At 48.0% G+C, this 15,830-nt stretch overlaps 1 protein-coding gene across 2 annotated transcripts; it reads left to right on the top strand.

Annotated features, from left to right (window-relative positions):
• The first annotated feature begins 554 nt into the window (after positions 1 to 554).
• Positions 555 to 4,337, top strand: LOC123096528 (zinc finger CCCH domain-containing protein 53). 2 transcript variants are annotated; one of them, XM_044518276.1, is made up of 8 exons: positions 556 to 1,307; positions 1,389 to 1,556; positions 1,638 to 1,951; positions 2,029 to 2,295; positions 2,406 to 2,625; positions 3,398 to 3,601; positions 3,753 to 3,832; positions 3,939 to 4,337. In XM_044518276.1, the coding sequence occupies exons 1-7, from the start codon at positions 700 to 702 to the stop codon at positions 3,784 to 3,786; spliced, it is 1,815 nt and encodes a 604-aa protein (XP_044374211.1). In that variant the 5' UTR covers positions 556 to 699; the 3' UTR covers positions 3,787 to 3,832; positions 3,939 to 4,337. The 2 variants fall into 2 exon arrangements, with proteins under 2 accessions (XP_044374212.1, XP_044374211.1); XM_044518277.1 differs by lacking the exon at positions 3,398 to 3,601 and having other exon boundaries at positions 555 to 1,307.
• Positions 4,338 to 15,830: the final 11,493 nt, after the last annotated feature.

Raw genomic sequence — 15,830 nt, 5'->3', positions numbered from 1 at the left:
CAGCCTTGACCGAGGGCTAGAAACATGGGGTCACGATGCACCCATTGTGGCCCAACCTAATGCCCATGGCCTTAGTACATTTTCACGACATGTGTTTCCGTGCCTTAGGATCGGCCCATTGGGTTTCGCCCCTGCCAGGAGTAGATGGATGCAACCGATGGAAGGGGGCGGGGGGAGGATTCAAAGGCGAGCGAAACTTCCAAAAGAAGTAATTACTCGCGTGAAACACGAGAGCGTATTAGGACATGGAGTGGCAGATGCAGAGGGACAATTTTGACAGCTCATCGAAGAAATTGCATTGATCACACTAATTCGTAACACATTTGACTATATCGGAAAAAGTTATACGCAACCTAAATTGAAAGAGGGGGAGTACTAAAATGAAACTCAAGACAACCATCTGAAATCCAAAATTTGAATGTGACAACCATCCATAGAGAGGAAAACCTCAACCGGCCATTGATGGAGGGAAACTGATTTGAGGGAAGAAGACACTGCACTTTCCCAGCCCAACCCAACCCAGCCGCGCTATTTATTTCACTGTGCCGCTTACAGCTGTGCCCCCACCCTTCCTCCTCGTCTTCCCTCCCCTGTAATCCAATCTTTTCACATTCCCCGCTCCTCGCTCCCTCTCTCCCCCCCCTCTCGTCCCCTCCGAGAAATCAAAGCCCGCCGCCGCCTGGAGAGACTAGCGGCGCAATGGACGCCTACGAGGCCACCAAGGTCGTGTTCGCACGGGTCCAGGGGCTCGTCGACGCGGACCTCGCCTCCAAGATCATGGGCATGCTGCTCACCCAGGACAAGAGCGAGGAGGATATGATCCGCCTCGCCTTCGGCCCCGAGCACCTCCTCCAGTCCGTCGTCGCCGACCTCGCGGCCCGCAGCAAACCCCCCTCCCCGCCCGCGCCAGCATGGAGGATGGCGCCGGGTGCGGCTGGAGGAGATGCTGAAGGCGGCCTCCCGTTCGGCGCCGCATCCGAAGCGTTCTACCCCGAGGAGGAGTACGGGTGCTGGTCTCCGGCGAGCGGCACTCATCACCGCCGGAGCTTCTCGCTGAGCGACGCCGAGGGCGGGTGGAAGCCGTGCCAGTACTTCGCCCGGGGGTTCTGCAAGAACGGCTCCGGCTGCCGCTTCCTGCACGGGCTGCCCGAGGACGTCGCCGAGCAGGAGATGGCGGTCATGCGCGCCAAGGCCCTCGCCGCCGCGCGGTCGCAGATGATGGCACCCGCCTTCCCCTTCTCGCCATCGCCGCCCAAAGGCCTCGGCTTCCTCCTACAGCAGCAGCAGCAGCAGAGCGAGTCCCAAAGGTGGCACCTTTTTTAATCCCCATAAGCTTCCATTTTCTCTTGTCATTCAGCCGTCCAGATTACTGATACTTGCAGCTTCAGGGCGGCGGACATGCTGTTCGCCGGAGGCGATGACATGCACAGGTTCTCCCACCGGTCGCCTCGCATGGACCGCGGCGACCTCTCCATCAACCACGGCGCGCGCCAGATCTACCTCACTTTCCCCGCCGACTCCACCTTCACCGAAGAGGACGTGTCCAGCTACTTCAGGTGCGCACACGCCGCCATTGTTGCGTACTAAACCTCTCCCTTCTGCTCTAATGTCGACCGATCATTTGGTTGAGCGCGCAGCATGTACGGGCCGGTACAGGACGTGCGCATCCCGCACCAGCCGAAGCGCATGTTCGGCTTCGTCTCCTTCGTCTACCCGGAGACGGTGCGGCTCGTCCTCGCCAAGGGCAACCCACACTTCGTCTGCGACGCGCGCGTCCTCGTCAAGCCTTACAAGGAGAAGGGAAAGGTCCCCGACAGGTTCAGGCATGGCGGCGGCGGCGGCCCCTGCCTCTCTCCTCACCACCGCGAGTTCGCCTCTGTGGGCAACGCGACGCCGCCTGCCGGTCTGCTCGACTCCAGGGACCCCTTCGACCTCCAGCAGCCGCAAATCGGTGAGCATTTCAACACTCCTATCTAATCATCAGTTATTTGCGCAAGGCGTTTGACGAGCTGGTGTTGCCATTGCCAGGGCAGAGAATGCTGTACGGGAGCATGGCCGGCCACGAGGCGGCGTTTCTGAGGAGGAGGCTGGAGGAGCAGCAGGAGGCGGCCGAGCTGCAGCATGCCATCGAGCTGCAGGGCCGCCGGCTCATGGGGCTGCAGTTTCTTGACCTCAAGAACAGGGGCCACCACCTCCTCGGCTCCCCCGTGGGCTCACCTTCCGACGGCAATGGCGGCTGCTTCAGTGGGAACGGCAATGGCGTCCATCTTGATGACGCCATTAGCACCATCCAAGGTCCAGTTCTTGAAAATCATTACATGTCGATGTTTTCTTTTTTGCAAATGCACATTTGGTTACCCTGAGTGTTCAGAGCTCATCATGACATCCATGCTTGCTTGTTGCAGATAACAGCAATCTGAGCAGTGGTCTTTTCATGGGTCCATATGCTGCTGCTTCTGTGATTTCTAAAGAAGGGAAGCAGGAGTATCAGGAGGAGGGTGGTGATGGCAATGGTAATGGCAATGGCAGTCCCAAGCTGGCAGTCAACTCTGGGGAAGAGGGGAGGAGGGAATCTGGTCCTGGGGCAGCAGCTGCATCCAATGTTGTTTGTGAATACCAAGAAAGGTAATAGTATATCTGTAATCCTTGGGTGGATATTAGTATCGGATGGGGCCAACATGGATTTTCACCACTTGGGTGGATGTCTGCTTCGGGATATTCGAAATGCATATTTTTCCATTAGAAAACTTGAACATCTCGTATTTCTATAAACCATCCTGTAACATGTAGTATCAGTGTTAAATTTAGTATAATCATAAGCATTTTGTGCTACAACGATAATAACTTTATGCAGTACACATATTATCATATTCAGGCCTCAAATTTTCATGGTTTGTATGTCTAAAACTTTCAAAAGGTACCACCGGATTTTGAATCATAAAAAATGAATTTTGGACAAATAGTGGACATTCACCAAAGTGATGAAATGCATTTTGGAAAAATAGTGGACATTCACCGGAGTACTACTTTTTGGGTAACTAAAAGGGGAAACAATGGAAAACTTTCAGTAATTAGTGCAGCAACCTCTGTTCCTTTTCTTCATCTGTATATGTGCTAATCATATTATTCTCTTTTATCGTAACAAAAAATGTGCTTTCAAAAGACATTGCAAAAAGGTGACGTGGTATAGGCTTTTGTGGTGCTAATCATAGGCCCTCTTGATTAGTACTAGACGGGACTCGAAGAAGAGAAACTAGTGACCCCAGCTAATGACAAGTATCCATATTAACTGGTTAAACAGTTCCTTTTGCTTCTTTTGTGGGGGCTCTACCATACTTACTGTATTTCCATAATTGATTGATGTGTGTGCGTGTGTCTCTTGTTTTTTGAATTGTAGTGGCATGGAGCACAACCACCACCTGCCTGGTAGCCCCTTTGCTTCCCCCACCAAGGAGGCCTCCATTGCTGCTGCTGCTGCTGCTGAGCAGCAGACAGCTCACACTGGTGCCATGGGCAACAGTAGCAGCCCCCACCTGGTGGCCTCTTCTCTTTTCCCGCCTACAAAACCTCTCTACAGCTCCTGCTTCTCTCAAGTGCCTAGGTGATTATTATTTGAAAACAACATCACTCCAGTTGATTCACTTCCCTTCATGCTTATATTTTCTTTTAACCTGCATCAGGAATTAGTACATTTTTGTGAGAAAATTGTTAACAGCTATGTGAGTAGATGATAAATTGTTTTTCCTCTTCAGATTGTCGTCTGGGCAGGGAGCAATTGGGCTGTGAATAGAGCAAAGAAGAGGGGTGTCATCTCCTCTCTGCAGTGCTGGGAGTAAGTGTCAACCGCAGCAATCACTGACTCAATCATGGTAGAAGGATGTATGTATATAATAGTAAAATTACCCTCCCTGATGATTGGCTTTTTTGTGCGCACGCAGGGGCTCGTGTGATGACTGACCCCATCAAGTGGTGGTAGGAAAAAGAAAAGGAAAGCGTTAACAGATTCTAGGAGGTGTATCTTGTTGAGTTGGGAGAGGGACAGCAGCAGCAACTCAACAGCAACAACAGCAACAGATTAAGAAAGGAAACAAGTCCTAGGTTGTCTTTAGCCCTAGGCATTTTAGTAGTTAGTAGTATATGGTAGCAGCATAAAATAGTACCCAGACGGTCGTTTTAATTATTACCTAGTTCCTGCAAGACTCGAGTCAAGCCGAGCATAGCAAAGGGAAAGTGTGTGGAAAGTACTGTACTTACTAGTAGAAACCATCATGCATAACTGCATTGCTGCGTGTGTGCGCTCGGTCAGGTCAAGGGCAATCCTCTGTTTGTGTGGATCTCATCTCAGTCTGATGACAGAAGAACAAGTATACCGTCACTGCTTGGCTAGTCTTTGACTCCTGGCAGCAGTGGCCACTTTGTGACTAATGACTATCACGCATGCCTTGACATCAAATTGGGTGTCTGTGAACATAACCTCTCCTTTGCTTATCATTCGTTAGAAGAAGATAGGACCGATTTTTTTTTTACCATATGTCGCATCTGGTTTAAAATAAAAAAACTCAAACAATCGAGGGAGAGAGGGAAGGGGGGAAGCAAAAGCCAGAGATGCAGGCGGAGGGAGGGGAAAGTGATGAGATGGGCGCTGCTGCTGCTGCTGCTGCTTTTGGTGGTGGGGCCGGAGCGGGCCGGAGTCTCAGGGCAGTCACGGGCGCAGTTAGCTTACCGTGTGTGTCCTTTTGCCCATGCACTGGTCACTCGTCCATCTATCAATCCATCTCCCGCTGCTCTGCTGCTACATCTTTTCGCCGTCTTCTCCGTCCGTCCATGTACGCTTCGTTCTAGTCGCCCTAGATGAACAGAGCCTATGTACTCTACTACTAGGTGACAAACAAATGGATTTTTACTGTAATCCTCCGTTTTACAGTAGTAGTACTGTAGAAGTAGTTGTACGTTGCCGGAGAAAAGATCACCTGTTGTTGGGTGTTGCCCGTGGAGCGTGGAGAGCGAATCCGAGGGTGCGTGGGCTCAAGTTGACTGGGACCACTCGTCCGTCAATGGAGGCCTGACGGGGTAACGGGGGACACGCACCCACGGCATGCATGTCAGTCTCATGCCATCCACCCCATGCTTCTATTTATTCTCATTCTTCAGGTGGTTGCAACATTATTTTTATTTTCAGGGATGCTAAAATCTTCACGTCAGATTTATTTTTAGGGATGACAGATCGAAAGTTTGTCATGCCAATTTACATTGACGCGAGGATAAAAAATTTAGTTTTCAAACATGGCAATTTTCGGGAAAAAAATAAACTGAGGCGGATTTGCCATCCTCGACCAACATAATTTTCATGGAAAACTTTTGATTCCTCATGCTTAAAAGTCAGGCGTTTGCTGGATATTCGAGTCCCTTGCTTTTTTCCGTTTTGACAAGCACGCATTTCTGTAACGGGCTCGATCTACAAGAGTCTTAAGGATCGGATCTGGAAGGGAAGGGAGAAGGAGGCAGGTAGGGTTTGGAGGAAGGGGAAAGGTAAGGAGCAGAGGAAGGGCAGCTTCTCTCTGTCGATCCAGTTCTGTATTCTTCGATGCCTCACACTCTGGTGACCCAGCTACTTAACCCACTCACAGGCACGCATGCCTGGTTGGCCCAGTGGCCCGAATACGCAACGCACACACCCAAGCCCAGCAGGAAACGCCAGCTGGCATAGCTCACTAACAGCCCCTTGGGCCCAGCCTCACTCCTTGGTCTTCTGCAGGTTGGGTCGCCCTGCAGGCGTGACATTCTCCCCCCCTCCTTGAGTCTTGGCTTGTCCCCAAGCCGTGCTTGCTGGAAAGCGACGACGAAGTTCCGTTGGTTCCTCGCAGGTTGCCAGCGAAGACGGCAGCTCGCTCCACTGCACCAGGAGTCGTGGGCGCATCTCCCCGTGCGTCTTGATGAACTTGGTTGCCAAAATCGCCTCCGGAGAGTGCTCCGCCTGCAACACAGAATTAGCTGGTGGAAGGCTTGGACTTACGGGAACGCCTGGGCTGATCGCCTTCTTTAGTTGAGAGACCTGCACGACTGGGTGGATTTTACTTTCAGCCGGCAACTCGAGCTTATATGCCACCTTCCCGACCCGAGCTATGACAGGATACGGCCCGTAGTATCTGAATGCCAGCTTTTGGTATGGTCGCTGAGCCACCGAGGTCTGAATGAATGGTTGAAGCTTCAAGAACACCAGGTCCCCCACATCAAAGGACCGATCCGTGCGAAGCTTGTCTGCTTGTTTCTTCATGCGATCCTGCGCATGCTTCAGCTGCTGCCGCAAATGATCCATCATGACTGCTCTCTCCTGCAACCACGCGGCCAAGTCCGGCACTGAGCTTTCTTCAACCTGTGTGACTGCAAATTCTCGTGGCAGGTGCCCATAGATCACTTCGAAAGGAGTGCGCCCCAGTGATGAGTGAAAAGCTGTATTGTACCAATATTCAGCCAAGAACAACCATTTGCTCCAGTTCTTCGGACACGAGTGCACCGCACAACGTAGGTATCCTTCTAAACACTGATTCACTCGCTCAGTTTGCCCATCAGTCTGCGGATGATAAGACGAGCTCAATCTCAGCTCGGTTTGAGATAGCTTGAACAGTTCCTGCCAAATTGCGCTGGTGAAGATCCGGTCTCTGTCCGAGATGATGGCCAAGGGCAACCCGTGCAAACGAAAAATGTCCTTCATGAATGCTTCTGCCACTGTCAGAGCTGTGTAAGGATGTTTCAAGGGTACGAAATGAGCATATTTCGAGAATTTATCCACCACCACTAAGATCACGTTCAGTCCTCCTGAGGTTGGCAGCCCCTCGATGAAATCAAGAGACACCACTGCCCACGGTCTCTTAGGAATGGGGAGAGGTTGCAGTAACCCGGCAGGAGAGATCCGCTCTGTCTTAGCTCTCTGACAAATGCCACATGATTTCACGTATTGCTTGATCATGGCCTTCATACCCTTCCAGGAGAAGAGGTTTTTGACGCGATGATATGTAGCATAGAATCCTGAATGGCCCCCAATCGCGCTGTCATGCAGAGCTTTGATCAAGGCCAACTGGGTTGTTTCGTCAGAGCCAATCCAAATGCGCCCTTTGTGGCGAATCACCCCATCCCGCAATGAGTAATCACTGTCATTAGTTGGATCCAGCGTTAGTTGCTCCAGTTTGCGCTGAGCCTTCGTGTCCTGACGATAACTGCTTGCCACCGCCTCAAGCCATGCTGGCCTGCAGACTGAGAGCGCCGCGAGTTCCTCTTCCTCCCAATGCTCTCTTCTCGACAACGCATCGGCTGCCTTGTTAGTGATACGCTTTTTGTATTGGATCTGAAATTGAAGACCTACGAGCTTGGTAAAGGCTCCCTGTTGAATCGGCATATTAAGCCGCTGATCTGTCAAATGGAGTAGGCTCTTCTGATCCGTGCGCACCAAGAACTCCGCATGTTGCAGATACGGGCTCCAGCGGTCAACTGCAAGCATCAGCGCCAAGCATTCCTTTTCATATGCAGACAGTCCAAGGTTGCGTGGGGCCAAAGCCTTGCTCAAGTAGGCCAGGGGGTGAGCATCCTGCACGAGCACCGCTCCCACTCCCATAGCACTCGCGTCAGTCTCCACCACAAACTTCTTTGTGAAATCTGGCAATGCCAGCACCGGGGCTTGAACCAGAGCTTTCTTTAGTTCGTTGAATGCCGTCTCAGCCGTGGGTGTCCAGATAAATAGGGTACCTTTCTTAAGCATGTCCGTCAGGGGCGAGAAATGATACCGAAGTTTCTGACAAACTTATGGTAGTAGCCCGCTAGCCCCAAGAATTCCCGCAGCTTACGGACTGACTCCGGACGTGGCCAATCACGGACTGACTCAATTTTGCTGCCATCGGTGGCCACACCCTCACTGCTGATCTTGTGTCCCAAGTATATTATCTGTTACTGCGCGAACGAGCACTTCGAGCGTTTGACTTTCAGGCTGTGTTCCTTCAGTGTCTGCAGTACCTGCTTCAGCAATCTCACGTGCTCCTCCATGGTCGATGAATGAATAAGTATATCATCCATGAACACCAACACTCCATGGCGGAGTAATGGTCCTAGCACTATATTCATCCCCCCTGGAATGTAGGTGGCCCTCCCGTCACCCCGTACGGTAACACTCGGAACTGAAAGTGCCCCTGATGAGTTTTAAACGCAGTTTTTGGTTCGTCCTCCTCACGCAGCCTTATCTGATGAGAGCCTGCCCATAGGTCCAGTTTGGAAAACCAGCGAGACCCTGCCAGCTCGTCCGAGAGTTCATCGATGATTGGCATGGGATAGGCACTTTTAACTGTGATTGCGTTCAAGTGCCGGTAATCCACGCACATCCTCCATGTCATATCTTTCTTCTTGACGAGCAACACTGCAGATGAATAAGGGCTCGAACTAGGGATAATCAATCCAGCTTTCAGCAGCTCTTTCACTTGAGTCTCGATTTCTGTCTTCCGTTCTGGTGTGTATCTGTAGGGTCGGACGTTGACTGGCTTAGCTCCTGGGATGATGGGAATGACATGATCCCACTCTCGATGTGGTGGCAAAGCAGTTGGTTCCTCAAAAACCTCCTGAAATTCTTGCAACACTGCCTGTACCTCGACTGGAATATGCTCAATAATCACCTCCTCTCCCACTGCATACAGATAGACTATGTGAGCCACAACATTGGTCTCCTCCAACGCACACAACTGGGCACAAGTAATTGGCTGCACTTGATGAAGCTGATTTTGCACTCCTGTCAACTGAATTGACTGTCCCTGGTGCATAAATTGGAGTTGCTTTGCTGCCCAATCAATCCACATGGGTCCACATCACTCCAGCCAATCAATCCCCACCACCATATCGTAACAACCCAGCGCCAATATCCTGAGATCTGTGGAGAACTCATACCCTTGTGTTTGCCACTTGCAGTTGGGCACCACCCCAAAACAAGATAAAGTCCCACCATCAGCTATCTTAACCGAAACCTTGTTCATCTGCTGCACTTGCAGGTTGAGCCTCTCTGCCACTGTCTCACTTAGGAAACTATGGGAGCTCCCGGAGTCGACCAGTACCAATAGTTCTTGTCCACCAATTTGTCCAAGCAACCGAACAGTGCGAGGTGTTGTCTGCCCTGTGGTTGCCACTTTGGAGATGCACATCAACACATCATCATCCGAGTCCGGTTCTTGTACTGCAGGAGCCCCTTCCTCTGCTTGCAGCATCTCCAGCAACTCCTCCACGACATGAAGTTGCACGGTAGGCCCGCACTGATGCCCTTGCCCCCATCGCTCGCCACATTTGAAGCAGAGTCCCCGGGCTCGACGGTAGTTACGCAGGGCTGCCACCCAATCCTCACCCCTGCCTGGGCGATCAGGAGGGTTGGCCGCGTCCAAAGCGCGGCGATCCTTGGCTTCCGCCGTGAAGGAAATATGCCCTAGAGGCAATAATAAAGTTATTATTTATTTCCTTATATCATGATAAATGTTTATTATTCATGATAGAATTGTATTAACCGGAAACATGATACATGTGTGAATACATAGACAAACAGAGTGTCACTAGTATGCCTCTACTTGACTAGCTCGTTGATCAAAGATGGTTATGTTTCCTAGCCATAGACATGAGTTATCATTTGATTAACGGGATCACATCATTAGGAGAATGATGTGATTGACTTGACCCATTCCGTTAGCTCAGCACTCGATCGTTTAGTATGTTGCTATTGCTTTCTTCATGACTTATACATGTTCCTATGACTTTGTGTGCTACCAAACGTCACAACGTAACCGGGTGATCATAAAGGTGCTCTACAGGTGTCTCCGAAGGTACTTGTTGGGTTGGCGTATTTCGAGATTAGGATTTGTCACTCCGAGTGTCGGAGAGGTATCTCTGGGCCCACTCAGTAATACACATCACTATAAGCCTTGCAAGCATTGTGACTAATGAGTTAGTTGCGGGATGATGTATTACGGAATGAGTAAAGAGACTTTCCGGTAACGAGATTGAACTAGGTATCGAGATACCGACGATCGAATCTCGGGCAAGTAACATACCGATGACAAAGGGAACAACGTATGTTGTTATGCGGTCTGACCGATAAAGATCTTCGTAGAATATGTGGGAACCAATATGAGCATCCAGGTTCCGCTATTGGTTATTGACCGGAGAGGTGTCTCGGTCATGTCTACATAGTTCTCGAGCCCGTAGGGTCCGCACGCTTAACGTTACGATGACAGTTTTATTATGAGTTTATGTATTTTGATGTACCGAAGGAGTTCGGAGTCCCGGATGAGATCGGGGACATGACGAGGAGTCTCGAAATGGCCGAGACGTAAAGATCGATATATTGGATGACTATATTCGGACTTTGGAAAGGTTCCGAGTGATTCGGGTATTTTTCGGAGTACCGGAGAGTTACGGGAATTCGTATTGAGCCTTAATGGGCCATACGGGAAAGGAGAGAAAGGCCCCAAAGGGAGGCCGCACCCCTCCCCATGGACTAGTCCGAATTGGACTAGGGAGGGGGGGCGCCCCCTTCCTTCTTTCTCCTTCTCCCTTCCCTTTTCCTACTCCAACAAGGAAAGGAGGAGTCCTACTCCCGGTGGGAGTAGGACTCCCCCCTTGGCGCGCCCTCCTCCTAGGCCGGCCGCCTCCCCCCTTGCTCCTTTATATACGGGGGCAGGGGGGCACCCCATAGACACAACAATTGATCTATTGATCTCTTAGCCGTGTGCGGTGCCCCCTCCACCATATTACACCTCGATAATATCGTAGCGGTGCTTAGGCGAAGCCCTGCGTCGGTAGAACATCATCATCGTCACCACGCCGTCGTGCTGACGAAACTCTCCCTCAACACTCGGCTGGATCGGAGTTCGAGGGACGTCATCGAGCTGAACGTGTGCTGAACTCGGAGGTGCCGTGCGTTCGGTACTTGATCGGTCGGATCGTGAAGACGTACGACTACATCAACCGCGTTGTGTTAACGCTTCCGCTTTCGGTCTACGAGGGTACGTGGACAACACTCTCCCCTCTCGTTGCTATGCATCACCATGATCTTGCGTGTGCGTAGGTTTTTTTTTTGAAATTACTACGTTCCGCAACAGTGGTATCAGAGCCAGGTTTTATGCGTTGATGTTATGCACGAGCAGAACACAAGTGAGTTGTGGGCGATATAAGTCATACTGCTTACCAGCATGTCATACTTTGGTTCGGCGGTATTGTGAGATAAAGCGGCCCGGACCGACATTACGCGTACGCTTACGCGAGACTGGTTTCACCGTTGCGAGCACTCGTTGCTTAAAGGTGACTGGCGGGTGTCTGTCTCTCTCACTTTAGTTGAACCGAGTGTGGCTACGCCCGGTCCTTGCGAAGGTTAAAACAGCACCAACTTGACAAACTATCGTTGTGGTTTTGATGCGTAGGTAAGAACGGTTCTTGCTAAGCCCGTAGTAGCCACGTAAAACTTGCAACAACAAAGTAGAGGACGTCTAACTTGTTTTTGCAGGGCATGTTGTGATGTGATATGGTCAAGGCGTGATGCTATATTTTATTGTATGAGATGATCATGTTTTGTAACCAAGTTATCGGCAACTGGCAGGAGCCATATGGTTGTCGCTTTATTGTATGCAATGCAATCGCCATGTAATTGTTTTACTTTATCACTAAGCGGTAGCGGTAGTCGTAAAAGCAATAGTTGGCGAGACGACAACGATGCTACGATGGAGATCAAGGTGTCGCGCTGGTGACGATGGTGATCATGATGGTGCTTCGGAGATGGAGATCACAAGCACAAGATGATGATGGCCATATCATATCACTTATATTGATTGCATGTGATGTTTATCTTTTATGCATCTTATCTTGCTTTGATTGACGGTAGCATTATAAGATGATCTCTCACTAAAATTTCAAGATAAAAGTGTTCTCCCTGAGTATGCACCGTTGCGAAAGTTCTTCGTGCCGAGACACCACGTGATGATCGGGTGTGAGAGGCTCTACGTTTAAATACAACGGGTGCAAAACAGTTGCACACGCGGAATACTCAGGGTAAACTTGACGAGCCTAGCATATGCAAATATGGCCTCGGAACACTGAGACCGAAAGGTCGAGCGTGAATCATATAGTAGATATGATCAACATAGTGATGTTCACCATTGAAAACTACTCCATTTCACGTGATGATCGGTTATGGTTTAGTTGATATGGATCACGTGATCACTTAGAGGATTAGAGGGATGTCTATCTAAGTGGGAGTTCTTAAGTAATATGATTAATTGAACTTAAATTTATCATGAACTTAGTCCTGATAGTATTTTGCAAATTATGTTGTAGATCAATAGCTCGCATTGTTGCTTCCCTGTGTTTATTCTTGATATGTTCCTAGAGAAAAATTATGTTGAAAGATGTTAGTAGCAAAGAAGCGGATTGGATCCGTGATCTGAGGATTATCCTCATTGCTGCACAAAAGAATTATGTCCTTGATGCACCGCTAGGTGACAGACCTATTGCAGGAGCAGATGCAGACGTTATGAACGTTTGGCTAGCTCAATATGATGACTACTTGATAGTTTAGTGCACCATGCTTAACGGCTTAGAATCGGGACTTCAAAGACGTTTTGAACGTCATGGACCATATGAGATGTTCCAGGTGTTGAAGTTAATATTTTAAGCAAATACCCGAGTTGAGAGATATGAAGTCTCCAACAAGTTCTATAGCTAAAAGATGGAGGAGAATAGCTCAAGCAGTGAGCATGTGCTCAGATTGTCTGGGTACTACAATCGCTTGAATTAAGTGGGAGTTAATCTTCCAGATAAAATAGTGATTGACAGAATTCTCTAGTCACCATCACCAAGTTAGTAGAACTTCGTGATGAACTATAGTACGCAAGGGATGACGAAAGTAATTCCCGAGCTCTTCGTGATGCTGAAATCGACGAAGGTAGAAATCAAGAAAAACATCAAGTGTTGATGGTTGACGAGACCACTAGTTTCTAGAAAAGGGCAAAGGGAAGAAGGGGAACTTCAAGAAGAACGGCAAGCAAGTTGCAGCTCAAGTGAAGAAGCCTAAGTCTGGTCCTAAGCCTGAGACTAAGTGCTTCTACTGCAAAGGGACTGGTCACTGGAAGCGGAACTACCCCAAGTATTTGGTGGATAAGAAGGATGGCAAAGTGAACAAAGGTATATTGGATATACATGTTATTGATGTGTACTTACTAGTGTTTATAGCAACCCCTCAGTATTTGATACTGGTTCAGTTGCTAAAGAGTAGTAACTCGAAACGGGAGTTGCAGAATAAACAGAGACTAGTAAAAGGCGAGGTGACGATGTGTGTTGGAAGTAATTCCAAGATTGATATGATCATCATCGCACACTCCCTATACTTTCGGGATTAGTGTTGAAACTAAATAAGGGTTATTTGGTGTTTGCGTTGAGCATGAATATGATTTGATCATGTTTGTTGCAATACGATTATTCATTTAAATTAGAGAATAATTGTTGTTCTGTTTACATGAATACAACCTTCTATGGTCATACACCCGATAAAATGGTTTGTTGGATCTCGATCGTAGTGATACACATATTCATAATAATGAAGCCAAAAGATGCAAAGTTAATAATGATACTGCAACTTATTTGTGGCACTGCCGTTTAGGTCATATTGGTGTAAAGCGCATGAAGAAACTCCATACTGATGGGATTTTGGAATCACTTGATTATGAATCACTTGATGCTTGCAAACCGTGCCTCATGGGCAAGATGACTAAAACGCCGTTCTCCGGAACTATGGAGAGAGCAACAGATTTGTTGGAAATCATACATACAGATGTATGTGGTCCGATGAATATTGAGGCTCGTAGCAGGTATCATTATTTTCTGACCTTCACAGATGATTTGAACAGATATGGGTATATCTGCTTAATGAAACAGAAGTCTGAAACATTTGAAAAGTTCATATAATTTCAGAGTGAAGTGGAAAATCATCGTAACAAGAAAATAAAGTTTCTACGATCTGATCATGGAGAAGAGTATTTGAGTTACGAGTTTGGCCTTCAGTTAAAACAATGTGAAATAGTTTCACTACTCACGCCACCTGGAACACCACAATGTAATGGTGTGTCCGAACATCGTAACCGTACTTTATTAGATATGGTGCGATATATGATGTCTCTTACCGATCTAACACTATCGTTTTGGGGTTATGCATTAGAGACAGCTGCATTCACGTTAAATAGGGTACCATCTAAATCCGTTGAGACGACATCTTATGAACTGTGGTTTGGCAAGAAACCAAAGTTGTCGTTTCTTAAAGTTTGGGGTTGCGATGCTTATGTGAAAAAGTTTCATCCTGATAAGCTCAAACCCAAATCGGAGAAATGTGTCTTCATAGGATACCCAAAGGAGACTGTTGGGTACACCTTCTATCACAGATCCGAAGGCAAGACATTCGTTGCTAAGAATGGATCCTTTCTAGAGAAGGAGTTTCTCTCGAAAGAAGTGAGTGGGAGGAAAGTAGAACTTGATGAGGTAACTGTACCTGCTCCCTTATTGGAAACTAGATCATCACAAAAACCAGTTTCTGCGACACCTACACCAATTAGTGGGGAAGTTAATGATAATGATCATGAAACTTCAGATCAAGTAATTACTGAACCTCGTAGGTCAACCAGATTAAGATCCGCACCAGAGTGGTACGGTAATCCTGTTCTGGAGGTTATGTTACTAGACCATGACGAACCTACAAACTATGAAGAAGCGATGGTGAGCCCAGATTCCGCAAAATGGCTTGAGGCCATGAAATCCGAGATGCGATCCATGTATGAGAACAAAGTATGGACTTTGGTTGACTTGCCCGATGGTCGGCAAGCCATTGAAAATAAATGGATCTTCAAGAAGAAGACTGACGCTGATGGTAATGTTACTATCTATAAAGCTCGACTTGTTGCGAAATGTTTTTGACAAGTTCAAGGGATTGACTACGATGAGACCTTCTCACCCGTAGCGATGCTTAAGTCTGTCCGAATCATGTTAGCAATTGCCGCATTTTATGATTATGAAATTTGGCAAATGGATGTCAAAACTGCATTCCTGAATGGATTTCTGGAAGAAGAGTTGTATATGATGCAACCGGAAGGTTTTGTTGATCCAAAGGGAGCTAACAAAGTGTGCAAGCTCCAGCGATCCATTTATGGACTGGTGCAAGCCTCTCGGAGTTGGAATAAACGCTTTGATAGTGTGATCAAAGCATTTGGTTTTATACAGACTTTTGGAGAAGCCTGTATTTACAAGAAAGTGAGTGGGAGCTCAGTAGCATTTCTGATATTATATGTGGATGACATATTGCTGATTGGAAATGATATAGAATTTCTGGATAGCATAAAGGGATACTTGAATAAGAGTTTTTCAATGAAAGACCTCGGTGAAGCTGCATACATATTAGGCATTAAGATCTATAGAGATAGATCAAGACGCTTAATTGGACTTTCACAAAGCACATACCTTGACAAAGTTTTGAAGAACTTCAAAATGGATCAAGCAAAGAAAGGGTTCTTGCCTGTACTACAAGGTGTGAGATTGAGTAAGACTCAATGCCCGACCACTGCAGAAGATAGAGAGAAGATGAAAGATGTTCCCTATGCCTCGGCCATAGGTTCTATAAAGTATGCCATGCTGTGTACCAGATCTATTGTATACCCTACACTGATTTTGGCAAGGGAGTACAATAGTGATCTAGGAGTAGATCACTGGACAGCGGTCAAAATTATCCTTAGTGGAATAAGGATATGTTTCTCGATTATGGAAGTGACAAAAGGTTCGTC

The sequence above is a fragment of the Triticum aestivum genome, chromosome 4D (genome assembly GCF_018294505.1).
Source record: "Triticum aestivum cultivar Chinese Spring chromosome 4D, IWGSC CS RefSeq v2.1, whole genome shotgun sequence".
NCBI classification, from domain to species: Eukaryota; Viridiplantae; Streptophyta; class Magnoliopsida; order Poales; family Poaceae; genus Triticum; species Triticum aestivum.
This window is presented reverse-complemented; position numbering and strand designations above follow the sequence as displayed.

Excerpts from the sequence above, each read along its gene's own strand:
- LOC123096528 (XM_044518276.1), top strand. The coding sequence starts at position 700 with ATGGACGCCTACGAGGCCACCAAGGTCGTGTTCGCACGGGTCCAGGGG. Across the intron at positions 2,626-3,397 it reads GTTTGTGAATACCAAGAAAG|TGGCATGGAGCACAACCACC; the intron begins GTAATAGTATAT and ends TTTGAATTGTAG. Across the intron at positions 3,602-3,752 it reads TGCTTCTCTCAAGTGCCTAG|ATTGTCGTCTGGGCAGGGAG; the intron begins GTGATTATTATT and ends TTTCCTCTTCAG.